Raw genomic sequence first — 26,907 nt, 5'->3', positions numbered from 1 at the left:
TATTTTTAACTGGTGTCTGTTGTAAATACAAAGTCCCAGTTTACGAGCCCAAAACCGTGTTTTCCTTAACAGCTTTTATTGTAATACCTGATCATGGATTCACACTTCCTATCAATCTTCTTATAACCTTTCTAATGGGACTGTGGTGCATGTTTTCAGTCTCACATTCACAGATGTATAGACTTTTTGTTTTAATCTTGTTATATTCTTGTCATGAAGGAAAACTACAATGTGCAGTGAAGTGGTGCAGTGCAGGTTTAATGGAGTGAAAGTGGGGAGGAGAGGTTCAGACCTGCCGCTAACTGGCACCCCTCCATCAGAGACACGAACACAGACCAGGCGGGTATGATGCAACGGCCACACCCACAGGATGTGATGCTTCACGCAGCTGCCATTCATTGGGTTAAAATCAAATTAAACTTTTATAAAACGTGTCTGAATCTGAAAGAGGCAGGGAGGGCTAGAGTTTCAAGCATCTAGCTGAACAGGTCACCTCATCCTTTGACCTCCTTTTACATCCGCATGGAAAAAGGTAATTGGTCTGGTTTCAAAATAATATTACATTTACGTAGAACCCTTTTAACAAGTTTGTGTACAATTTATTAAGGCTGTATTAAAAGAAATGAGGTTAGGGTTAAAAAAATGAGGTGCCCACGTGAAAATTGGTTGATTTTTTTGTTGTTGCTGTAATCATTATTGTTCACCAATTTTCTCAAAGTCTTTCTAGCACAATTCCCTCTTGTGGAAGATAGTAACAAGAAGAGGAGAGATTTTACTAAAAATAAAGAAACTTTGAGAGGTATCTACTTGATTTGTCTAATTCAGTCAGCTGGAGCCTCGTATCAGTTTCAGATAAACTTCTGAATACATTTTTGCACAAAACCAGGACTGTGGATTTTGTGCCTTGTCACTTAGAATTAAAGCTCATTAGAAGGGGATCTACTTAAAAAAAAAAATTTGATTGTATACTATTAATATTATGAAATCAGAAATCAAGAAAATAAGAGAAACAATACAATACGTATACCTCTTTTAATTGCACACACGGTTAAAAATGTACTTAAAATATTCATCAAAAACGTCACCAGCAGCTCAACAAACATATTCTACATTTCATAGCATCCTTGCCTGTATTCACCCCCGTACAAATTGAAAAGTGGCATGTTACAAATGTAACGACGCCGTCAAAATGTCAGTAGGAAATACCAATCATCCCAGACAGGTGCAACAAAGAGAAATGTGGAACACCTCCAAGACTCAGCTGAGGATTCTTTCGACAGGAATGTACAGGAGACACAAACACAGGCGAGCAAAGGAAACACGATTCAAAGCATTACAGCAGCAGCAGCATATAAACAGAACACATGCGGAAACATGAAGTGAACATAAAGATATGAGGCTACTTTTTAAGGCATCCGAGTAAAAACATGCACGTGAATCAAGGTTAGGAATATATATCAAACCACATCATCAATGAGGTGGTTAAAGTAGAAAAGTGTATAGGGAGAGGTGTATTCGATTGTCTTGAGTAGCAGGTATGCACAGCTAATACAGTGTAGAAATAAAAGGCTCAGTTTAAATGGCCTGTCATTGTCACATTCAAAGGTAAAAAAAGAAGAAGATTAATATCACTCTCAATACACAAAGAAACACTTTGAGATGCTGACAACACTGACAGATGTAACTTATCATGTGCAAGCAAACACATAAAAGACTGGATAAGATAACAGAATATTTTTGGTTTGAATATGCGAGTCTACTGTATGAACGTAAACCATGCCACAGTAATGTGCTACCACAGTCAATGCAAAGAACACGCAGCAAAGAGCCTTTTTTGAAACGATTCAAGTTGAAGTAAATGAAATCAAACCTTGTATTTGGATGTGTAACTGGAATTCTTCTCCTCAGCATCACAGACAAACGGAATATCTCAAGACAGATAAAACATGACAGCATTGAAGCAATCACAATCACAGCTGAAAAAAAAAAAAAAGAAGCAACCTAATTATCCTGACAACCTTTCTCTGTTGGACCGCTGTACTAAAAATAAAACCGAAGAACAACTGCAAGGCAAGTTTGTAGTGCATGGCAACCGAGTTCTCCACGCAAGCGAGTCCTTGACGCCCTGAGTGCCTCTCTTTGATAAGAATCTTACAAGCACTGGAGAAATGAAAGAAATCCTTTTATTCATCTTCCTTTTAGCAGTTGGTGGTCTCGTTCAGGATGGAGGAGATGTTGGTGTCGTAGAAACCCTCCTCGTCCTCGGAGCTTAAAGTGGAGGAGCCCAGAGCTGCACGATGCGTGTGCTGTGACTTCCGCCTGAGATAAAACAAACAGAAACACTGACTCAGGTCTTCAACTTTCATACATTGCAGCTAAGTGAACACAGGCATGTGTCCAGCTAGTTACTATAGACTGCCACCTAGTGTAAAGAGGACGCATGAGGAACAGTAAATCAACAGTATTTTATGGGACGATAACTCAAGTCCTACTTGAGTTCAGTCTCCAGGGCTGTGACTTTGGCGTGCATCGCCTCCTGGAGCTCCTGCTGCTCTTCCAAGTCCCTGAGAACCTTCCGGCGGACTCCCTCCAAGCGCTCCACCTCTCCCTCGCTCTCGTCCACCTGCCGCTTCAAGGCCTTCACGCGCAGGGTCAGCTGGGGACGGAGAGGGAGAGGCAAGGGGGTTAGAGGGGAACAGAGGAGGTCACGGGTGAAGACGTGGGCCGCGAGGGAGTGGAGGGGAAGAAGCCAGACGGGGCAGGGGTTAAAAGGCGAGGGGTTTGACAGGTGTGTGGGTTTGTGGGGGAGCAGCCATGGCTATGTAAAGAAGGCTGAGGCAGCAGAGAGATGACAGGGGAAGGGAGGTCAGGGAGCGTCCTGGGGGCCGAGGGAGGTTGGGTGTGGGTCAGGAGGAGTACAGATGAGATTAGTCTTTCGTAAAAGAAGCAACTAAGCACAGTTTGAACTGCATTAATGATTAAACGGCGGGTGTAGGTCAAACAGTATCTATAGATCATTCTTACTACATAATTAAAACTGCTAAAGTATTACAAACACACCGTCAGGAAACTTGAGACAACCACAGGAAAGTGTTTGATACTTTAAGACTAGATTTCACCTGTCTGACATTAGAAGAATATTTTGGAAAATACACTTATGTGCCTTCTTGCAGAGAGTTAGATGAGAAGATTGTGTCTGTGTGGTAGGTATGTCGCTCGAGTGGAGCCAGCTAAGTAGCTTAGCTTAGCTTAGCACAAAGACTGCAGGAAACAGCTAGCCTGGCTCTCTCCACAGGAAACAAAATCCACCTACCAGCACCTCTACAGCTCTTGTTTGTCTAATCCATACAAAAAACGAAATATAATGTGTTAAATAGTGAGCTTTAGGTGCACAGTGGATTTTGTTACCTTTGGATAGAGCCAGAATAGCTGTTTCCATTTTTTAAAGGAAACAAAAACAAAGACAAAAATTCAATCTGTAAGCATTTGTACTGGATGGGGAGACACCATTTTGGATCTGGCTCCTACATGGTTTGAATGCACTTCTTGCATTATTTGCTTTGGACAAATGCGTCTGTCAAATGAATGTAACGTCATATTTGAGAGAGACATTCTAATCCGACTCTCTTCAAGAAAGTGAATAAATGTCAAACTATAATCATTAACTGGTTAGATCCGGTTAGAGCATTTTGTGTTTAACCAGGCAACCACAAAACAAACACTACTTTAAGATAATTTGCATGCAAAATATGGACAATTACCTGATCTCTCTGCTCAACATGCTGGTTTCTCTCCTGGTCTAACGTGGCATTTAGCTCTTTCAGTTTCCTCTCCATTCGTCTCAGAGAGGCCTGGATACTGGCCTTCTCTCTGTATGGAGAAATTCAGAATTAACACGTTGTTATGGAACTTTTCTTCTTTCCCTTGCCCCTTTCCAGGTGTTTTGTTATAGACGGTTGATTGCTTTGACTCATTAAAATATACCCCTGTAGGACTCCATATCTAGATTCCTTCTTTTTTGAGCCATCACATTTGTTCAGCCATACCTTTCTTCACTGCGTAGCATCTCCTCCAACTCTTGAATTTTGTTTTCCAGCAGGTTGAGTGCAGGCGAGGGCCGAGTGTGTCCCTCCATGTCCACCACGCGGGACTTCAAGTCCTTTATCTGGGAGGGGAGTGGGACAGTGAGCTGAATGAACTACTGATTTTAAGAAAAAGTTGTTCCAACTATGTGAGTGTGAATGTATGTGCATGTGCAGGGACTGAATGAGGGAGCAGTGCCTGTCTCTCAAGTGCGCTCTTGTCCATTTCAAGGTCGTGTCTTGCCGAACGCTCCTGCATCAGCTCGGAGCGAAGCTGGTCCACCTGAGAGGAAAGAGGGATGAAGAGGCCGTGTAAGTACACCTGTTATCAAATAGAAAGGCCTCCTGCTTATTTGCATGTGTATTCAAATATTTCTATGTGGCACCTGATCTCTGGTACGCGTGATGCGCTCGTTCAGAAGCTCCACGCTGCTCCTCTCCTCATCCAGTTCGATCTCCGTGGTCTTAATCTTATCCTGTGAACATGCGGACAGACAGATATTTACATCTCAATCTGCCCATACTCAAAGCGCAACCCTTTCACTCCATTTGCTGACACATCACTGTCTCCCTAATTTTACTCCCATCCAACTTTAGACACCCCAGTTGGTGAACTTTGACCTGGAAAGCCTCACCTCCAGGCCCCTGATCTCCCTGGAGCGGTCGGTGTGGGTGCTCTTCTCTGATTCTAGTTCGCTGTCCAAGTGTTTGAGACGGTTGCTGAAGAGGTCTCTCTCCAACTGGGCGCTGTCTCTCTCCTCGCTGCACACCAGCAGCTCCTTCTTCAGACGGGAAACCTGGAAACAAGATGGAGGGGACCATAATGTGTCTCGTAGTTCACTTACTTTCAAGCAGTTTCTGTCCTCAACATCCCCCCAACCTTAACTTAAGAGTTTGCTGGGCATGCATGCTCTTTTTCCATATTTCCCTGAACACTAGAGCGTTAACTTTTACGGCAATATTGGACGAGAAGTCCTTAAAGTGCTCAGGACAAATAGAAATTCAATACATACAATTCCATGAAGACTGGCCATCAATCTAATGGTTGTTGAGGTATTTAAGTCAGGACAAAGCCCACTGGCCAACCTACTGACGGACATTCTTATCCCTCGATCTGTACTGCTAGCATGGCTAGAAAGGCTAAAAATACATATGAAGGACTTTAAAAAGAAAAACGGGCTAACAGTTACGTTTTTACTGTTGGGAAAATCTTGTATTTCATACTAAAACAATATAAAATCTTTTTATAACATTTAACAGGTTCTGTGTTTCTAACCCATTTGTCCTCACCTCTTCCTGCTGGGCCTTGAGGTTGTTCTGAGCCCTCTGCAGCTCCACCAGCCGGTCTTTGTAGTTGCGCTGGGCTTCTAGCAGGTCCTTTCTCGAGCGCTCCCTGTAGTCTTCAAGTTGCGTCTGAAGGGTGGCAACTGACTGACGGGAATCTCCCATCATTATCTCCATCTGGCAGAGGAGGAGGCAGGACGAGAGAAACGGCAGTCAGTGACGATATCTCTATATATCAGCAGAGACGAGACATAGTTCGAACCCTAACCTCTTTGTTCATCTTCTCCAGGCCTCGGTCAAGCAGCCTCTTCTGCTCCTCCAGGTCACTCTTGCCCCTCCTCAGCGCCTCCCTCTCCAGGTCCCTCTCCTCCAGCCGCCGGGCCAGCTCGTCCTTCTCCTTGCTCAGGCGGGTGACTCCTCTCTTGGCCTCCTCCAGCTGAGTCCTCAGGGAGCGGTTCTCATCCTCCAGAGCTTCCACCGCCTCCTCAGTCTCTGGGCTCCGGGGCGCGCTGGAGTGAAGCCTCGTCTGGAGAGCGAGAAAATATCCACTCATGTGTGTTTTTATCACTACTATGCTATAAGTATGAGGCATTTACTGTGGGTATTGTATTGATATACCTGTTTGGAATAAGGAAGAGTGGCAAATAAAACTTAAGATCAGGAAGAGTGGCAAATAAAAAAGGGCTATAAGTTTTGTCATATTCAAAGTACAGTCGTGTACAGTCTGTGCTTTGTTGCCCTGATCACCGCATACTAACTCCAGACCAAAAGTTATGTTTATTTGTGTTGGCTTTGCACTTACCCTGATTTGTGTGTGACTATGCTCTTCACATGATCATTTCACATCAAAGCTAACAAGATTATAGCATCTTAAAATAGCGAGGGAACGTTGATGTTCCAACGCACACGGAGCACAAAGCGCATCTTGCTCACATTTATCTTGAAGGGATTATTTTCTGAGCCTACATGTTTGAATTTGTCTATGGATTTAATTCACTTCACATCTCTCGGTTGAAAATAGAGTGTGTGTGGGAGGCCATTTCTTTTGTTCTTGTACAGTACGTCGGTTTACATGCTTTTGCATGCATGTGTGTACAGCTGTGTGTCTTTTTTTTTGTGTAGTACCATGCGGGACAGCCTCTCCCTGAGGCGAGTGTTTGCTTCCTGGAGCTCCAGGTTGGCGCCGTGGTCCACCACAGTCTTTCCTGAAGACCCGACTGATGACTGCAGAGAGAAAAAACGTGCAAACTTTACATGAAGTGCATGAACTTTACTTTAAAATGATGACATTCGTCTATATGTACGCTCTACTCCCTTGTTCGTTTTGTACACTGAATCCATTTCAATTGCGCTTTTTGTGTTGTATCCGTTATATCATCAAAGTCATGGCAGATGACGCCTCACCTCCTTTGCCTTCTCGAGCTCCTTTTCCAGCTCGGCCTTGTCTTTCTGCGACTCCACCTTCAACCTGCTGATCTCAGACAGAAGCTCAGCCTCTTTCTCTCCACTTGCTTTCTTGAGGGTTCGAAGTGTCTCTCTCTTCTCGTCCAACTCGCCCTTTTGTTTGTCCAGATCGGCGCGAGCCCTCTTCAGATCATCATGGCAACGCCGAAGCTCCTTGGGATAAGCAATCAGAGATGAATAACGTGTGTGTGCGCGTATGACGAATGTGCCAGGGCACACAGCGATGTGTCAATATGAGTATGGGGCTTGTGAGTGTGGATTTATGTGTGAGTGCAGGAACAATGAATGCGATTATTGAAGCTTCAGCTAGAGGAAAACCCTACTAAAAAAAAGAAACACCAGTCGTACTGTAAAACACAGGAGATGAGCCCCTGCATCTCACCCACACGGCGAGAATAATCTGCCTTACTTTGAATTACCTCGGCTAAAGACAAGTTATCGGCAGACGCAGGCGTTTGTTTCTGCGCGCTGAGCAGTGAGTCCTTACGATCTTTCAGCTCGCCCTCATATTCATCCCTCTGCAAACGAGATTTCAGCAGCCTGCAGAAATAAAGAAGATGTTATAAAAAAAAGTCTCAATTTTTTGTTTATAGAGAAATACAAATGAATCCTGGTTTGTTTCTGCTGAATCTTTCAGGCGAAAGGATCTCTTTGACAAGGGTCCAGCGAGAACTTTTGAACAAGCATTCCCCTATTAGCAAGAAGATTCATTTCATTCCAGCGGATTAAGCCCAGACCTCCTTCTGTTAACCAGTGGCATGGAGAAATCTTTCAAGTTTTGCCAATGATGCGCTTGAGCGTTTTGCCAATGGGGCGCTTGAGCGTCTTGAAGGGGAATGAGAAGGTTTTAGATGAGCTGTGGACGCTTTTTTGTAAACTACCTCCCAAATTGCACAGCAGACATAGCATGGGGAGGGGGGGGGGGCGCATTGCACTGTGGCCTGGCTTCTTTCAGTGCCCCATTGACGTCTAATGCTCTCTCCTGGGTGTTTTACTGCTCTGCAACAGTTGTGCACTCTCTGATCCATCTTTGCCGTCAGGTGTGTTTTGTATTACATTTTGTTCTTGAAAATTCAATAAATTATTCTGGAAGATACAAAGTGATAACAGTAGATCTGTAAACTACACTCACACACACACACAAACACACTGCAAAGCCATAAGCACACGTGCACACACCAAAGTTAGCAGTGGCTAGCCACAAACAAAGCACAAAATCGCAAAATCGTTAAAACCTCAACTACAATCTGAGAGGGACTTTATTTGTGCGATTGTTAAATTGCATTAATTATTTCTTCAAAATCAATTATAATTAATAGCAATTAAATCAGGACATGTGTTGTTAAGATTGAATGATTGAAAAAGAAAAAGAAAATTAATACATTTTAAAAAATGATTTAATTAAGAAAATGAACTAAGTAGATTTCTGAATGTTGATTAGTTGATATGATCAGAGTGGATTTTGTTTGTATTCAAGTGATTTTAGGGAACATCTCTCAAGTTTAGATCTGCTGATTTGAGGCTAAACCTACTCAAACCAAACAGTGAGATTGATTCTCTGCCTCACATTCGACTGCTGGTGGCGTGCGTCCCGCTGCTGCTGAATGAAATGTCAAGTGAAAGAGGACATGCATTAAAAAATAACTCCAGAGAAGACTGAACTAAAAAGAGTTTCTTCAGTGTATCCACATAGATGTTTTTCAGAACCAAAAGTTTTCAGTGAACTCTTTAAATTCTTTGAACTGGTGGCAAAAGTATAAAAGTTAGCAGAGTGCGTTTGATGCCGTTATGGCTCCATAATCAGTTTGGTTCAGCGTGAGATCTTAGAATTATAAGCTTATATCTGAGGTGTTTCAAATGAACATTGATTTATCCACATAGTCACGGCCTTTGAACGTTACTTTATGCTTATGCAGTGTTTATTTTTTCATCCTTTGAAGTTAGATACTGAAAGAAATGTGTATTCCAAGCCCACAATTGACTAATAGAATTTTTAAAAAGGCTTATATAGACACTGACTCTTCTCTGTTGTTGTGCAGCTCCTGTACGGTGGCGTCCAGCTGCGTCTTCCACTGCTCTTCTTGATCTCTGCAGCCCTCCAGTTCTTCCTGCAGAGTCAACATGGAGGCATTCACCCTCTCGCGCTCCTCTTCTATCTGCTCCTGGGACTGAAACACGGCCGCACACAAACACACAAAAAAAATAACGTTACGGGTCGTGGGAGTCACGGTGAATTATTCCTCATTACCCTTCTCATTATCATGTCGTGAAAAAAAAGGCAGCGATTCAGACAGGAGTTTCACACACCCAAATCTATCACATATTTTAGTTCAGTTTCTATTTTAGGCAAATAAAGATCTTTGGGAACGTGCCTTCATCAGCACTTCTTCAACCTCTAAAAAAATACTAAGAAGCACGAAATATCAGAGAAGATGGAGCATGATAGAGCTGCCACAAACAGCGATCCAACTACTTTAATCCTGCTCCCGCCAAATAAATCGCCACATCAAAAGCAGCTGCCAACCGGTCTGCTTATTTCCTGCTCTCGAGCCGCACGATATATTTTTCCTGACACTGCTGTTTCTAGAATCTGCCTAATGATCTATTCCTGTATACATATATGCTTCACATTTCCTCTACACCACATCCGTCAGTACGACACAAAATAGTCAACTGGCAGAAACTTTATAACAGAAAGTCAACTGGAAAAGTTCTACAATGCAATCCCAAGTAGCAGAATTCTCGTTTTCTAACTCTGCACAGTGGGCTTAGCGTGACCCCATGATACCCCGACTCAGTGTTTGAACACTGACAGCACACTGACGCATACAACAACAAGACAAAGCCTGGGTGTATAACAGGGCGAATGCAACATCAAAGCACAATTTAATAAGGTCTTAATAACGGATGCAGAATGTACAAACTGCCTGACAGGAATAACCCGACTGTTCTCCCACTACATCCGTACAAAGAGATGCTCCGAAAAGAAGAATGTTCTGAATGTTTTTCATCTATAATCAGACATTGAGGTAACAAGTTAAATAATTTAAGTATAGAATAATTATAGAATTAAAATATAATTACGGTGATCAGAAGCTGAAAGAAATCTTCAGAGCTGGTTTAGCTGTAAACGTCAAAGAGGTTATAAATCCTCCCTGGTTCATTTCTTTGTAATCTACAGGCTCTCACTTTGACACATAATGAGGATAGACACACACAGAGAAAGTGAAAATATGTGTCAGTGTGCAAGTTTATGTTATGCAAGAAAGAAAGTAAAAGTGATGTTGCCTCCTATTTTTAACCAAAATTAAAAAAAAAAAAATGTTGAAAAAGCTGCTCACTTTCTTCATTTATAAAGTGAGTGCAAGTAGTCGGCAGTGTGCAGAATGTTTTGGTTCCCTCACAGTCAGTTTATGATCCGGAGCACCTGTCTGTAAGACTTTCTGGAGTGCTGGACTGGACTTAAAGACACGCATCAAATAGAGCTGCAGCTGCCCCGTTCTTTTAAAGTGGTATTTATCAGTGTCTTGCTTGTTCTTTGTTCAGTTTATTGAATCACTCGTGTTGGTTCAGTGACATCAGAGTTACTAAACCAACACTTTTTTTTGTTTTATTGAACCAGTTGAGATTAGAATATCTTCCTTTTTCAAGGCCATTAGTCTAATAACTCTTCTTTTATGTCTCAGCTTTACAGCTTTTATTCCTTTTATTTCCATCTTTTTTGCTCATAAGCTAAGCCTGAACAGATCCTATTCTTTGTTATATGTTCAATAAACCACTGCTGCAATACAGTTCCAACCCCATTGGAACTTATGGGCTTAAAACGCAATAAAGTTTTATGCTCAAAATGCAAAGCATGGTGAAATCCACCTGTGTGAACTGCTCCATGGTTGTTCTCAGGTTGTCCATGTCCTGGCTGTACTGCTCCCTCAGGGTCTCCATCTCCCTGTCATGGCACTCCACCTCCTCCTTTAGCGCCCCCTTCAGGGCCGTCAGCTCCCGCTCCCGCTGGTGTAGAACCTCCTCCTGGCGCCGACGCAACATGGCAGCCTCAGCCAGGTCGGCCTGCAGAGTCATCACGTCCTGCAGAAAGGAAGACAGAGACAGTCAGATGGACGGACAAGCAGAAGTGCAGCAATGTTTTATTCTACGTGTGTCAGTGTGTTTCCCCCAAGAGTGTAACTACCGTCCGCACTGAGTGAGGCGAGTTTTCTGAGACCCTCCTCAGCTCCTCCTGAAGCTCAGCCAGCTGATCTTCCTGTAGGCGCAGACGAAAGTCCGCCCCCACTCTGGCCATCCGCTCCTCAGCCAGTCTGCACAGGCACACACAAACACACATTATCAATTTGGCAGCGCCAAACACATTAACAAGCCCATCAGTCATGTAATAGTAAAATGATGCTGTGTCAAAACAAAAAGCCACAGGAGCAATAACTGAAGGCTTATTGTTGGGCTGTTAAGTGCACACATTGTACTTGCAAAGCCAGACACACACACACACACACACACACACCCACACAGACACACAAGCAGGTCCTTACTCATCCTGCACTTGCTGCAGTTCATTCTTGCAGCGAGTGAGTTGCTCCTGAAGCTCCTCAAGCTTCCCCTTTTGGAGGCTTCCATCAGATCCTCCTTTCTGAACACAACACAGACACACACACACACACACACACACACACACACACACACACACCAGAAGGCGCGTGAGGGGGAGGGGGAGAGGGAGAGAAACAGGACAAAAAGTGAGCATACACAGAGGAGGACTGGAAACATCACAACAGAGTGTCAATGTCGACCTTGCGAATGCATTATGCCCTCTGTATTATCTGAAACTGTAAAAGAAGAAACCCTGACTCGGATTCCTTGCACTAGTTTCTGACAGTAGAAAAAAAGAATCTTTGGGAGAGGAGGCCCTGCCAGTGTGCTCAGACATCGTCAAGAAAAGAAAGACAGTCTCCTCGCATTAACAACTCTTTCTGACAGGCTGCAGGGGAGTGGAGCCGGGGCGCCGTCGCCCACACCGCCGCTCGTCAAGGCTCCCTCTCGCTGAAAAGGAGGCGTAAGCCTGCCCATGATCCCTCTCTGATCCTCCTACACACTCATTACGGGGACGCACACACGAGAGCAGAAGAAGAGAGACAAAGCGAGGATCACTAACAGTTTTGCTCCTCAGGGGACCTCACCGTGCTCACTTATCAGTGGCGTTTTACGAGGATGTATTTTGTACAGATTTGTTTCATTTTCCTCTTGTTCCCTGCAGGACAGTTTGCAGATAATTCAGTTCTGGGACATTTCGGGTTCTCTCTGTCCTCACAAAGAGATAATTAGTAGAAGATAAGAATTTTTTTGTGTGAGCGCGTTGATTGAATTGCATCAGCTGTGTTCTTATGTGTATTAATCATCTACAATGAAAGAGACCTGCCCTGCAGTCTTAGCAGAACTCAAGCATGGTGTGATTACATAATGCAAATAGATTCTATTAAAGTCTCATCTAAAGTAATGGCTGGTTTGTTCTTGATAACTCCTCGCCCAGCGGCTCCCAACATTGGGGTAGGACACACCCAAGTGTCGCTTCTTTAATCTTATAGGGGCCATGAATCAGTGGTAAATGTTATCACTTCAGACCAAGAGTTGCAAAGTGGGAGAAGCTAGTTCTATGTTTTTCAGTATACTTCATTCCTATAATAAACATTTCTATAAATAATACCCTCATTGTAACTTAACATAAAAACAAAGAGCTCTACAGGACAATGTAACAACCAGATAGGATTGTGTTAAGGCCATAAGTTGTAATCATCTCAACTTTGTCTCTGAGAAATCGTGTTTTGTCCGTCAGTTTGGCATTTATTAGCTTCCAGTCACTGTTGGCGGCAGATGTAACATCATTTTAAGCTCAATGATTGGATGTTTCTTGCCGAAATGCACCCTGGGAGTGCTAGTTAACTTATTCCTTTACGCTTTTATTTACACAGACTGAGACAGATGTTTTCTAAAGCAATCGTTGCTCTTTTGTACTGTAACTCAACCAGGAGAGTTTCATTGAAACATTGTTAATGGATACATGAATGGGACTTTTACATATGAAAAACAGGAATGGCCAATCTATTCAAATAAAACAACCTGAGAAGGTATCAACATTATCTCTACAAACACACACGTTCTCCACTTTCTTGGACTAAGGTAACCCAACAACACACCAGCATCTGATCCTCAATTAACTGGGCGGACAAACAGGGTGTCAGTGCATTCCCTCCATCACTCTCCCACTGATGCACATTAACTGGCCATGCTGCATTAGACCAGTCAAAACACACCACTAGCACTTAGAAAGAGCCACAGACATTAGTGGTACAGAGGGTAATGCGAGCCATGCCTTGCATTACCCTCCCAAATGCGGATAACTCCCTGAAATCGTACATTTCAGAGAGTTATCTGCCACTGGTTGTATCACAAATGTTTTAAAACAGATTTGGACGATCCCGCTGTAACACACACACACACTCATCTGATCCTGCTCTGATCTTACGTTTTGGCATCATGCAGACAAAAGCAATGTTTTGGATACGAGGCAGAGCTGGAGAAAGAAAAAAATAGCCTCAGGCGGAAAAACAAACATTGTAAACCCCTTCGCCCTGCAGTTTGATGTTGGCTGTGGATGTTTCAGTGGCTATTATCGCTTGTGAAGAGCCTGAGATGAATGCTGGAAGAAAAAAAAAAATCAGCAACTAAATCTAGTAAAGTGGACAGCATGGTTACAGCCCCGAAGAACATGGAGGTTTTGTACAACAAGACTGCTCCAAAAGAGATCTGTCCCATCCGGCAAGCCAACCCCCAGCTGGTGCAAGGTTCCAGTCCAACTCAATTATTGATGGCTCTCAATGACTGCGAGCTCAACACACACTGAGCCCTAAACAGCTTTCCTCTGCAGGTGCATTGTTGCCAAGAGACAAGACGGACAAACAAATGAGATGCAGCCATGGTCACCAACACGCTGAGAAGTACATAACAAGGGGTTCATACATAATCAAGAGCATGTAATATGAGAAGCTCCAGGACACAAAGGACGAACTTCTGTATGTAGATTTATGCAAAACGATGCAAATTTAAAGGAAGTGGTGCGCTGGTGTTCATAAAACAACGTGGCACAATCTTTTTTAATAAGGTTTTTGACAGAGGAATACTCAGCATGCGCCTTTATTTTTTCGCATTTTTTGGCACGCCAAGAGAGGATCCTTGGAGACAAAGTGAATGAAACAGAAACTTCATATCCTCAGAAAAGAGGACAGGCCGCCAACCATCTGTTAGCTTCATCGCAAGAGCTGCTCTGTTGAGAAGAAGACGGCCATCCCAGACACCACATCTTTTGTTTGACCAACATGCTGAACCTACACATAACAAAATCCAATATGATTATGTTCTATTATAATTTAACTTGTGTATATGTATAGAATCGTTTTGTGAAGTGAGGAGCTTTAAGGTGAGATGTCTTAGAGTCTAAACAGTCTTAGTGCTAAGCTAAATCCGCAAGGTAGATTTTGCTACCTTTGGACAGTCAGGCTAGCTGTTTCCCCCAGTCCAGTCATTATGCTAAGCTAAGCTAACAGGCTGCTGCTAGTTGTAGCTCAATATTTTCCTTACAGACATGATAGTTGTACCAATATCTGGGAAAGGAGTATTACCCACGGCACAATCTGTATTCCAAAAAGTAGACGAGTGTTGCGCCACCAGCGAAATTCTAAATGCAAGACTGGAACTTGATATTAATCGCAGAATGATTGCCAGGTCGTTTAATACAGGGACTAACAATAGAAGCTATTAACGTGTGACAAAATAATCTCAACTCAAAGGTCAATTTACAAGCTTTTTTGGGTTCTTTCAATCATATCTCATGGTCTTCATCAGTGAACATTATTTGTAACAAATATTGTTCCCAGGGTTAATAATGAACTTCCATGCTTACATTATTACTGTTTTCTACTATACAAGAAAAAGTCAGTGTGCCAGTGTGTGTATACCTTTAAAGAAATCACAGGCTTTAAAGTTTTGTCGTACCTTAAAACTGCCGTTTGTCTCAGAGACGAGGTTGATGTTTCTTTTGAGGTATCTGTCACTCTCACTGGTGCTGATCAGGAGAACAACGGACAGAGGATCAGATCAGAAAAGCACGTGTATTCATATACAGTAACAAAGTCTCGAGACATTCAGTATGTCGCGCTTGTTGTTTATTTACCCATTTTTAAGAACGTTGTAAACAGGTTGCTTCACTTGAGCTTCCTCCCCGTTGACTTTGCTTTGATTCCTCGGAGTGATCTCCTTCAAACAGAGTTAGCAGAGTTAGAAAACAGACACAAAACAAAGAGACAATTCAATGCCTCACAAAACACTGGTACTCACAGGCTTGTTGGCTACAGCTGGATGGTTGTCCTTTGCAACAAACTTCCCCGGTGACTTGAAGCTCGGCTGGGCGGCCTCGAGCGCCGTCACCCTGGAAACAGATGCAGGGCTGCTACCCAGGCTACTGCTCGCTGGGACAGATGCAGCCAACAACTTGGAGGAAGTAGACAGGGGAACAGCGTAGGGATTCGGTGTCGGAGAGCTAGGAGAGGGAATCTCGGCCTTGACATCTTTTCTCGCATCAAGGCTTCTTGACCGCCGGTGCTCGTCAAACCTAAGCCTCTGCCTCGCTCCGGAGCGGCCTCTCGTCTGTGGGGCGCCGGCTGGCGTCCCAGTGTTGAACTTACTGATGAGCTTGTTGATGGGAGCCAGGGAGTTGGTGTCAATTTCTGGGATGGGTTCCACAATAGTTGATGCTGGAGGTTTTGGGAGAGACTCCGAAGGGGAATCTGTGCTTATCCCCCTCCCACTGTGTCTTCCCAAAGAGCCGGTGTAACCAGAGCTAGTTTGCTTGAACCCTCTGGGTCCCGTGCCGTTGAATTTGACAGGCTTCAGGCCTGCTTCGTTATACCCCTCATTACTAGTCCTATCTCTGTTTCTCTCTGCTTCGCGGGCAGTTGCTTTGTGTTGGGGTTCAGCTTTTCTGCCAGCTCCACTCTCCTCATCCCCTTGTGTTCCTGCTTGACCGTCCCCTGGAGGTCTTTTATGAGGGCTCCCAAAAATCTCCCTGACCTCATCGTCTGCTGGGGAGCGTGCTGTATTTGCAGCAGGGCTAAAGGGGTTTGCTGATTCTGCTGGTCCTTTATTTGTTTTGGGGAGTATGTTGCTTGGTGAAGGTAGCTCTGAACTGGGGCTGGGGCTGTTCAGCTGAACTCCATAAGAGTCCCCCTTCTCGCCATCTTTCAGGACCACATAGGGCTGTCCGGAGATTCCCTGAACGTGCACTGCCACTCCGTACTTATTGGAAGGAGGGGTTGCGCTGTTGTTCCCTCTGGATTTCTCAGGATAACCTCCGCCTGTGTCGTGGAGGTCCTTGATGAAGCGGATCTGGACGCCGTAATCCACAAGAGGCTTCCTGTCAGTGGACAGAGTATTCATGCTGACTTCCTGGTTTCTGTGTAGGCAGCCCGGGCAGACAGGGAGGGGAAAACAGCAAAAATACAAATTAGGTGAATCAGTGGCTGAACATGAAATTCCCCCTTTTCTCTCTAATCAACAAAACAGACCTGCAGATGATTACATCCGCAGGCCCCTTTTCTCAGACGTGAATTAGTCCTTTTTGCTTTTGCAGTTTCCAGGCTTTGCAAAAAGTAAATACTTCCTCACTCAGAAGCCTCGTCTAACCTGAATGTGTCACTCCTTCTTCCCAGGTGGAGTTACAATGACTCGGCAATCATATCGGATTGCCTTGACGAAGCCGCCATCTTCTCTTGCTGCTCTACAGGTTTAATTCCTTCTAAACGAGAATGAATTGTATTCATCTCATGAGAAATAGGCCACTGGGGCACTAAGAAGCTCTTTGTACAGGTCGATACTTTATTCCAGGTGTGCTGGAAACAAAGAGTAGGAGTGTGACTGGGTGTCAGACAGTAATCAATACTGTATGTTGCCTCGAATTTACATATGTATCCTGACTGTGTTGATGTTTTCATCCAATCATTATTAATGAAAGAGGTTTTTTTTATTTTTTATTCATGTAAACAGGTCATGTGGAGTGCTACTCATTTGTTGCATGAGGGGAAATGTAGGGTCCATCATTTAAAAATAAAAGACAGGTTATCTTGGCCTCTGTTGCTTCGACGTTGATCATTTATTTTAAAATGTTGTCTTTTGTGATTCCTCCAACTATATATGTAAGTGCATCGGTGTCTAACCAAAAAGATATTCTGTTATATTATACATGACAAAGAAAACCATCAAATCCTCACATTTGAGACGCTGGAACCAGTATATGTGTGGCATTTCTTTTCTTGAAAAACAACTGAAACAATTGCATTAGATTATCAGCATAAATAAATAAATAAATAAATAATGTATAAATAAATACTAGTATAGCCTAAGCATGTCTCGTCCGCCATGTATGCGGACTATGAGAAGGTGAATACTCCTCCTATTGTCCGGGCTCTGCGGAGCATTAAACACTGGGGGGCTATGTCAGGAATGGGCCTCCCTCCTCTCTCTCTGTCTTTGCCAGAGTCTCCACAGTCACCAGACTTCAGAGTGGACTCACTCAGGCGTAGACTGTTTATTTTGAGCTGTGCAGGCACACACGCCGGCTCGAGTGTATGCACACACACATACTTGAAAGGGTGTGCACAGACATATGGATCTGCTGTGCATTCACCATCTGGTAGCAGGTAGTTGAAAGAAAGTACCAACTAATGTGGAATCACGTTAAAACGTGTCTGTTATTGCTGCCACATGATCACATGAACGCGTTATTTCCCCTGAACACGTTCATCTTTGTATTTAAGCGTCGCTAAATCTGATTTTGGCTTTGCAGAGCTCACCGTTGTACTTCAACCCCAGCCTGCTTCCTATGTCCACACCTACAGATGTGACTCTCACAGGAATTAAAATGTAACCAACTCTAACTGGCCGCTGGTTATAGTGTAACACGAAGCACCTCAACTGGCATTGGGGTTGGATTGGTGAATGAAAGTCTGGCTTTGTCTTTCTGGGAAACATTCTTCGGATTCCAGACGTTCCCTTTGCACTCGGCATCGCGCGTGGTTTGCATTTGTATTAATAAGGACAGATTAAGAGGAAACGGAGAACTAGGGCATGTGCTAACTGTAAAGCCTACGCATGTGGAAAAGTGTCCACACAGGCAGTAAATAAAAAGTGAAGAGACTCATTAAAAGACGACAAACTAAAAACAGAGACTAAAAATACAACGCAAAACAAACTAATTCCCCCCGTCTAATATAACAACAACAAAAAAAGGTTTGCAAACTGTGCTGCACATATCAAAACAATAATCTGAGGGTTACTCCTCAGCTATGTTGGAAAATCTTAAAAAAGGGAAAATGTGAACGTCTATTGTCACGGAGCTCAGCCCTCCGCTGCTGATCGCTGGTCACACAGCTCCCAGGTGTGTTCTTGGGCAAATACGGATTTCAAGGCTCAGTTGTTGTCACCAACCAGCAGCCGAGCACTGCTTGGTGACAACAGGTTCACCTCCTCTCCTGCTGTTTCTTGTCACAAGGAATGGCTGGGTCAACAGAGACAGGAATGTCACCGAACGGGCCTGTCTGCCATCACTCTTCCCTTTCTCCTCACCCAGCTCATTTTCCTCTGGCCCTGTTCACCTCCTCTGCCGTCTGATCTTCAACTTTCTCCCACAGAGTATATCGTGCCCTTCGGTATGTGAAGACGAGCTACTTTCATACTAGGGCTGTTTGATTTGGTGGAAATCAATGTCAGCAGGCCTTTTTACGTGAGATCAGTCGATTTATCAATAAACAGAGAAATAATTTAGAAACAATTCGGACAATTTATGTAATTGTTTAAGTCATTCCTCAAGCGAAAAAAACAAAACGTTCACTGGTTCCAGCCTGCAAACGTTTTTCTCTGTTTTATTTCTATTTCAATTGAATATCTTTCGAATTCTAAGATTGTCAATACTTTGTGACATATGGATCAATCCATAGTGGAAATAATCATTAGTTGTAAACCATGAGGACTATGTATCTGTAGTCTGTAAAATAATCAGATTGATGTTCAAAACAATTAATTATGTGATTGTGTATTTATAACTATTCACACATGTAACAATAAACCTTAATTATAAAATCATGTTTGTTATAAAGTATATGTATTTGCTTTGGAAAAAATAATAATTTAGATGAAGCAGAATTTTGCAAAACAATCTCACTATGTGAACATATCCCCATACAAAACCAATAAAAGTAATACATGAAAATACACAGCCTTATTTGAGACCAAAAACATGTAGTTTAAATGCCTGGCATTTGTTTTTGGGCGAACAGAAAAGCCAACTATTACAGTTGCCAGTATTGCAGGCAGTGCTTGAGGGGTAGGTGCAGGTTGTCTTGTGTAAAACAGCAACAATCTGGAAATACTTGTCTCTCATTAAAAGGTACATGTTTCCGTAAACACCTCAAAGGGAGCTTGAAGTGTTCCCCCAGGCACACATTTTTAGGACAGGACTATTTCTGGAGCAATTTATTTTGAATTCAACTGAAAAGAATGAGACTTCCAACATCTGATGATATACTTTTTTACCAAAGGACTTGACATCTAACGAATACAAAGCCTGCGTTGTATTTTCTAGGCACGCGTGAGATTAATCGAAACAGCTTGACTGACAATCTAAATAATATCACTTTTATATTCCGATCAATAAGCACAACAAAGCCACTTCACTTAGGAGAAACCATGAGAGCAAAGTAAGCCCCTGAGCACCTTGTCTGCTCCTGGATTAATTGCGTCACACCCACCCATCCGGTCAGTCAGTATCGGGTGCGCGTCGAAACCACCGGGTTGTTTACTCGCGCCAGTGAGACCCACGAGCGGAGCGACGAGGGTAAACAAACCGACGCACCTGCCTCCCTCCCCACGCATCCTATTTGAAGCCTTTACCTGCTATAATGACCTCTCATGTCCTCTTTGCGCCGCGCAGTCAGATCCGATTACAGGCAGCGGAGACCAAACCTTTCACAAACCCGCCTGAGAGCGAACAACAAACCCGATGCTTGGGCATTATCGCGAGCAGGGAGGAGGGGGAGAGACGGTTCAATCCAATCACAAAGCCACAGGTGTCCGTCTCTGCTGGTCCAAATGTTATTAAACGCCCGCTCAGCAAAACGGGGGCTTACAGTATTGCACTTCCCCAGCACCTGATCCCACAAAAAGTAAGTGTTCAGTAAATAGTCGGCACCTGTATAATAATAATACTTATTCTAGCGCACCTGCAGAGATGATCCGAAGCCCGAAATGTTGCTCCCTCCTCAGTGAGCGCTCCTGTATCAGTCCTCACAGAGGCAGCGGCTCTGTACAGCGCTGGTGGGATGAGAAGATGATACTGAATGGACTAAGGACACCGGGAAATGTTTCTCTCCCCCCCCCCACCGCCGCGCTGATACCAGTGCAACCTGTTGCCAGCACATCGGATAGTCATCGTCCCGCCTCAGGACCGACTTCATTGGTGGGCGGCTCCCCGAAGAGGCGGTGCCTGCTGTGGGCTCAGTTTCATCGCTACACACACACACACACACACACACACTCTCTCTCTCTCTCAGGTAAATACAGAGAGTGTGACCCATCTCTACAGAGGTGTTACGGGAAAAGGATTTCTCAATCAATTTTTGAAAATGTGTGCATGGCAGCTTTGGGCTGTGATCATAGCCAATAGAAATGCAGTTCAGGAGACAAACGGATCGCTGCTGAGGCAAAACGAAATAACTATGGACAGGAACAATGCTACTCCGTTCAGTTAACATGCTCATTGACTGTCTGTAGCTCCACTGGAGCCTATGGCCACTAAATTGAATATATGATAGAAATAGTGTATAATTGACCTGAATTAAAAAGAAATTTGGAGGGAAAAATCTTATTTATACGAATACTCCAAATAACCTATGATCAGCCATCTTCACTCATCTATATAAAAGGCTACTTACATACTTTATACTGTATAATTTCAATTGATAGGGTATATTTCATGTCTGTGTGAACTCAAACTTTTTGTAAAGACCCTCACACAAATTCATCTTAAATATCCAAATAATATCCCAATAATGTGTTGAGATTGTATTTGGTTGATTGAGGTTTTTCCAGCAACAACTTTTTAATTTGGTACAAATTACAAGCAAAAGAGAGACATGCCAGAGAGTAGCTACATTTATAAACAAAGTAAAATATAATGATAATAATGTATCTCTGGAAACATTACTATTCACTACTGTTGAATTGTTTGCTTCTTGACAGATTGTCTATTTTTGTATGTTTAGGCTGACTCAAATTCTCTACTTTATGCTATTTTATTGCAATGAATTTGAAGTGTACCAATTGACCGCTCTCTCTGTTTTACCTATATAATTAGAGCCACTTTATTATTCTTTTCAGGAAACTTACAAGGACGTTTTTAGGACATTAAGAATGTACAGACCCATACAATTAAGTTGCATCTACTTTTCTAAACTCACAGCAAACCTCTGATGATGTCCTAGGAAGCAAATGTACATAGATAGTTAATACAATTAACTGTAGGTGTCACTCTGGGCATTTGTGACAAAGAAATTACGTTGTCACCTGTTTCATTGGGTTTTCCAACCCTCATTTTAATACAACAATTAGCAAACAAATAAAAAAATGTGAATAAAAACAGACATGGACAAGTACAAAAAAAAGTTCTGTCTTTACTTCAGAGTTCAGTACCTTTCCCTTCCCCACCTGGTGTGGGACTCACTGGTTCCACCAGGAGGCGCCAGAGCAAGAGCACAGCACGGATACCAGTACAAAATGAACCGGAACAGCAGAGAGAGCAAGAAAAAGAAAGGCAACTTGGACATTGAATAAAGAAAGGTAAAGAGTTGACAGAGGGAAGAATAGTTATAAACACCGTATACCGTAACAGAAATGTGAAAAATGGGTATTGTTTGCGCTTAAGTTATTTGGTCTACTTCAAGGCCTCTTGCAGCGCAGAGGCCAGAATATAAACATAAACAGATCAGACAGTTACTGCATTGGTTCACATGCACCCCCCCCATCCCACTCTTTTTTTTTTTTAAAGGACTATGCACATCTGATGACATGATGTCACTACTTGCTTTGCCAACACCATCCAAAAGCACTGACTTCACAATTCATGTGTACTGCAGAGATAAAAAGAAATGGTTGACTCAAATGTACTGTATAAAAAAGCCAAAACATCATACTGTATACAACCAAGACACACAAGTTTAACTCATTATTTTTGTTCATTGGTCAACTCTGTAGCATGTTCACAACTGATGGAAGTTCCACACAATTGTTTTGTCCTAATATTTACAACTACATCTGTGAAGTGGATGAAATCTCGGCCGGGGTCTCCTTTGGGTTAATCAGCACTGGGTACCAGACGACAGCTGTATGTGGTCAAAGTGTGTGTACGTGTGCATGTGTGCGGGTGGAGGAACGGAGTCCAATTTAAATTTAAAAGATACGTCCCCCCCCCCCCCCAAATACTTTTGTTTCATAAAATACTACTGATGTGGTTTTCAATTTTCCTTCCACTTGCTTGCAGTAAAAGGACGATGTGATAAGCTATTGATAAAATGAAGTATTCTGATGGCAAATAAAGCTGCGAATCAATTCATGAATGAAACAAAGTCCATTTTTGATTTTCAGGCACTCTTTCAATAATTTTTTTCTCCATTTTTTTAAAGATTGTATATATCATGTTTGTATTCATTTAAAGCCAAGAAAAATGGAGAATAACGCTGATGATTTGAGTCACTGCATCAATACACACTAGGGGAATATTTCAACATTACGTTCTCCGTCTAACGTGGGTTTGTGTGTTTGAAATGCCGTCACACTCCCGCGGTGCACGAGTCGATCACAGTCAGTCATCGCGGGAGCGTCGGTGCCAGTCAGTCACAAAGCGTGTGAGGTAGTGTGTTGGTGTCAGTGCTTTGCTGGTTGGCAGTCGAGATGTCTGAAGGACTGTGTAGTTTAACATTCATCATTTCTTTTGACTCGTTTTTGGGGGGGGATTAGGGGTTAGACATGCTATATATAAGCATGAATGTCAATGAGTGTGTTTCTCTGTGTAGTGAACAAGTAAAGGGCTAGTCAAGAGAAGAGAGTAGCTGACATGACACACAGGTCATTCAGTTCGATCAAAGCAAAGAATGTCTCTATTTGTCCTTATGCGACGCACCTCCATGCTGCTCCTTTTGTCACCCACTCCTCAACTCTCATTAGCGGCCACCAGCTGGCCTAACCCCTGGCGCACAAACACGGCCTGGATGTCCTTGGTCTTGATGCAGAAGTCACAGGCCCAGACGGCGGCGCTCTCTCGTGTCAGCAGCCCGTACGCCGGCTCGGTCAGGCCTGTGCAGTCGCGGTGGAACCAGCGTTGGCACGACGCCTCGCACAGGATGGCGTCCTGGTCGTCGTGCACCTCTGCCATGCAGAGGCCACAAGGGAAGACCATCCCGGGGCCGCCGAGTTTTCCGGGGCCGGTGCCAGGCCCGGTCGAGGGGGCAGCGGGGCCGGGGGGCAGCGGAGACTGGGTGTTTGGGGTCGAAGTGGAGTTAGAGGGGGGATTGGGGTTGCTGCCAGGAGTGTTGCCTCCGTTGTTGTTGGTCATGCTGTTCTGACCCGGGTTGGGGGCCGCATTTGGCATGGGACCACCAGCACCGGGAGTGTTGTTCTGCTGGTTGTACGGAGTGGAGCCAGGGGCAGAGTTCGGTGGGGTGGATTGCTGCTGCTGCTGGGTAGAGTTGTTAGAGTTGGGGGTGTTTGCATTGCTGGGGGGTTGTAGCTGACTGGGCGGTGGATGCTGTTGCTGGCCTGATCCATTCAGGGGACCAGTAGGAGAAGAGTTGGGGTTAGGCTGCGGAGGTGCTGAGGGAGGCTGACCGGGTGTATTGGAATTGGGCTGCTGGACGTCAGGGTGGCCAGGGAAGCCTCCTCCTGGTTGCGGGGGCCCGGAGTTAGGAGGAGGGCCAGGAGTGGTATTATTAGGAGGGGGGCCGTTAGGATTTAGGCTAAGCTGCTGTTGCTGCTGTTGTTGTTGTTGTTGTTGTTGCTGCTGCTGCTGCTGCTGCTGCTGCTGTTGTTGCTGCTGCTGCTGCTGTTGTTGCTGTTGTTGCTGCTGCTGTTGTTGCTGCTGAGGCCCAGGTGGAGGCCCTCCTCCACCAAAGTTTTTTACATCCTCGTTGCCTGGCCCTGGCGGACTGGGGCCAGGGTAGGGCCCATCCTGCGAGGGAGGGAACTGTCCTTGAGGGGGCATACCTGGTAACCCACCCACCATGTTGCCTCCGGGGCCACCGCCCATGCCACCCATCATGTTCATCCCAGGACCCATGCCTCCTCCCATGGGAGGCAGGGGGCCATGCGGGGGCCCTCTGGGACCTCCGCCACCAGGTAACGGTGGGCTGTTGAATGGGTGTCCACCCTGTCCGTGTTGCTGCTGTGGAGGCATGCCAAACCTAGGGTGGGGTGGCCCCCCTCCCCCAGGACCTCCCATAGCCCCTGGAGACAACATGGGATTGAATCCTGGCCCGGGGTGCATGGGTGGGCTAAAGTTTGGGGGCATGTTGAACTGAGAAGGGCCACCAGGGGGGAACCCACCCCCTCCTCCCCCCCCACCGCCGCCACCTCCAAAGCCAGGCATTCCTCCAAAGCTAAGCTGGTGGTGAGGACCAGCGTTGGATGGAGGTCCGAACGGTAGCCTCCGTCCAGGTTGGCCGCCGCCGCCGCCTGGTCCAGCTGGGCCTCCCATGAAGCCCATGCCTACGCCCATTCTGCCCCCACTGACATACCCACCTCCTCCGCCTGGGCTGGGAATAAATGGAGCACTGCTTGGTGCACCTGTCCCAGTAGGTCGGGATGGGGGCCCGAAGTCATCATCGAAGGGGTTGGAGGCGACCAGGTGGTCCACCATGGGGGTAGGAGGGGGTGCAAACTCCGTGAGGTGGGAGAATCCTGCCGCCTAAAACAAAAAGGATAACAAAAATACAGAATATGATTTTTTTTATTGCTTTCTCAAGACCCGATCTCTTCGCAGTCTTCGTGGTCCACTCATCAAACACATAAAGAGAGAATGTTTCTTTGATGTGGCAAAGTAATCAGATTGCCAAAAGCAACCATTACCTGGTTGGTGGATTTCCTCGCCTTCTTCTTCTCCGGGCTCTTCATCTGTGAAGCTGAAAGAGTGAAATATGGAGGGACGGGGTGGGAAAAGGAGAAATGTAATATTAGCCATAATAATAACAACAGGATTCCATGTCTCATGCTATTGGTCCACCACCAATCAAGCGCACCATCACATTTGGATTGGCCAATACCCCTGAGTGACAGAGTGGAGCAGCTTTAGACCTAGGGCCTCTTTCTTTCCCAAGTCCAACAGTTGAGATGGATTCAATGATGGGACATAGACTGGCATGAGGACAAGATGCTGAACATCCAGGCGCCATCACCACCAAGGATATGAAGCCTTGGAATCGAGAAAAAAAATGACCCAGGCAGACCAAATGACCCCGGCGAGAGGGAAAGAGGCCGCAAACAAGAGGCAGAAGAGGTAAGGTCAATGAGGGAGACAGGAAAAGACGAGGACATGAGAACGAGGAAACGGAGTTGAAGGTACATTTATAGCAAGATAGACATGAACCCCGTCCACAGATCCACTCTGTGAGAAACAGCCACCACCGGAGACAGTCGTGAAGTTTACACATGGGGGGGCGAGAAGGGAGTTGCTAACAGCACCAGTGCAGCCCATTGCAGCGCAGTAATGGATGATTCCGGTCTGATTGGGAGATGGGTGAAATTTATTCCTACCTTTGCTTCGTTTTCCTTGTCCCGCCAGTAGTTTCCCCGATTCGGCAGCCATTAGCTAATTATGACTGTCGGTGAAGTGGCATATCACCGTTCATGTGCAAGAAAAAAAAAAAAGTTTACAAAAAATGACGACGTCTTGAAGGCTACGAGCCGAGTGGGTGGAATCTGCCTTCAGGTCATGTCAATCACGTTAAAATGGTTATCATCACAGCAGTTAGTAACACGTATTTTATATTATAACGCCGGCCCAGGTCTGCAAACTCCGTTGCTGCTGCTGCAAAATATTTCGCCACGGTGTCTGTCACGCCAGGATTTGGTCACCAAATAAAACGTCAGGTAAAAACTCAGCTGGTTCACGTTATTTATTAGCACAAGTTCGCCTCGTTGAAAACCAGATCCAGCTAGCTGAGTGAAACTGGTTGCTCGCTACCTGGCTTGACTGCCAGTACAAGCAAGTTACAAGAGCACCCCCCCACAGTCAATGATCACTTACAGATGTGTAGCAAAGAAGTCCACCAGCTAGCTAACGCGAGCTAGTTTCTACCTCGGCTAACTAGCTAGCCACGTTACTCAATGTGGCTTGCTAGCAGCGGTGAGATTTTACCCCAGTAGCGGCAACACTGGAACATTAATCCGAAACTGTGATGTGCCGTTCTACAGTCATTTGTGAAAAGGTGCACTCAGTTCCACTTATCACAGCATTTATAAGATAAAGCAATTGATCATGTTTTGAAAACTGTTGTTTACTATGCTAACATTAGCTTGCTAGCTAACGTTAGCATGCCACTGAAGATAGCTAGCCATCTTGCAGACTGTCTTGGAAGCAAACTGTACCCTTTCTCCGTTGCTTGCTCTGCTGTCCTTTAAATTGAAACTCTCTGGTGTGTCATTGCCAGAAACCAGTCCTCACACGGTGTATGCTTGTTGATCCACCATTCAACTATAATTCATTCAAAAACGCAAATTTTGCCATAATTATCATGGCCTACTGTCGCCACCGGACAAAGAGGGACAAGCAGGAGTATCGCGCACCATGGAATGTTACATCTCATCACAAACATGGGGGAGTCGATATGTATGCTTCATGAAATTAAAAAGTATTAAACATTATAGCGATTAAAACACAGGTTGTGTTGTATAGTATATACTATTAAAACGTTTTTGTTTT

General features: G+C 44.5%; 2 protein-coding genes across 4 annotated transcripts; both read right to left on the bottom strand.

Annotated features, from left to right (window-relative positions):
* Positions 1–577: 577 nt before the first annotated feature.
* cgnb (cingulin b) lies at positions 578–16,325 on the bottom strand. Its single transcript, XM_076105885.1, has 20 exons — positions 15,228–16,325; positions 15,064–15,146; positions 14,886–14,955; positions 11,372–11,469; positions 11,017–11,143; positions 10,701–10,913; positions 8,850–8,998; positions 8,398–8,427; positions 7,250–7,370; positions 6,771–6,983; positions 6,492–6,590; positions 5,635–5,892; positions 5,373–5,543; positions 4,718–4,879; positions 4,469–4,558; positions 4,282–4,365; positions 4,047–4,165; positions 3,762–3,870; positions 2,493–2,656; positions 578–2,319 (listed from the first exon to the last, which is right to left on the bottom strand). The coding sequence occupies exons 1-20, from the start codon at positions 16,323–16,325 to the stop codon at positions 2,199–2,201; spliced, it is 3,579 nt and encodes a 1,192-aa protein (XP_075962000.1). The 3' UTR covers positions 578–2,198.
* A 5,177-nt stretch (positions 16,326–21,502) lies between these two features.
* pygo2 (pygopus homolog 2 (Drosophila)) lies at positions 21,503–26,762 on the bottom strand. 3 transcript variants are annotated; one of them, XM_076105753.1, is made up of 4 exons: positions 26,574–26,762; positions 25,740–25,804; positions 25,056–25,108; positions 21,503–24,894 (listed from the first exon to the last, which is right to left on the bottom strand). In XM_076105753.1, exons 2-4 carry the CDS (start codon positions 25,789–25,791, stop codon positions 23,146–23,148), a joined length of 1,854 nt encoding a protein of 617 aa, XP_075961868.1. In that variant the 5' UTR covers positions 25,792–25,804; positions 26,574–26,762; the 3' UTR covers positions 21,503–23,145. The 3 variants fall into 3 exon arrangements, with proteins under 3 accessions (XP_075961868.1, XP_075961869.1, XP_075961870.1); XM_076105754.1 differs by lacking the exon at positions 25,740–25,804; XM_076105755.1 differs by lacking the exons at positions 25,740–25,804; positions 26,574–26,762 and adding an exon at positions 25,226–25,733.
* Positions 26,763–26,907: the final 145 nt, after the last annotated feature.

The sequence above is a fragment of the Anarhichas minor genome, unplaced genomic scaffold (genome assembly GCF_050575085.1).
Source record: "Anarhichas minor isolate MPS153535 unplaced genomic scaffold, ASM5057508v1 ptg000033l, whole genome shotgun sequence".
Taxonomy (NCBI): domain Eukaryota; kingdom Metazoa; phylum Chordata; class Actinopteri; order Perciformes; family Anarhichadidae; genus Anarhichas; species Anarhichas minor.
Note: the sequence above shows the minus strand (reverse complement) of the source record. Positions and strands in the feature narration are given on the sequence as shown.

What these genes read in the sequence shown, in the direction of transcription:
- pygo2 (XM_076105753.1), bottom strand. Translation starts at nt 25,791, where the DNA reads ATGGCTGCCGAATCGGGGAAACTACTGGCGGGACAAGGAAAACGAAGC. An exon ending in ACAAGGAAAACGAAGCAAAG is followed by an intron (nt 25,109 to 25,739) that starts GTAGGAATAAAT and finishes TCACTCTTTCAG; the next exon opens with CTTCACAGATGAAGAGCCCG. An exon ending in CGAGGAAATCCACCAACCAG is followed by an intron (nt 24,895 to 25,055) that starts GTAATGGTTGCT and finishes TTTTTGTTTTAG; the next exon opens with GCGGCAGGATTCTCCCACCT.
- cgnb (XM_076105885.1), bottom strand. Translation starts at nt 16,325, where the DNA reads ATGAATACTCTGTCCACTGACAGGAAGCCTCTTGTGGATTACGGCGTC. An exon ending in CTGCACAACAACAGAGAAGA is followed by an intron (nt 8,428 to 8,849) that starts GTCAGTGTCTAT and finishes TTCATTCAGCAG; the next exon opens with CAGCGGGACGCACGCCACCA. An exon ending in GGGAGATCAGGGGCCTGGAG is followed by an intron (nt 4,559 to 4,717) that starts GTGAGGCTTTCC and finishes GCATGTTCACAG; the next exon opens with GATAAGATTAAGACCACGGA.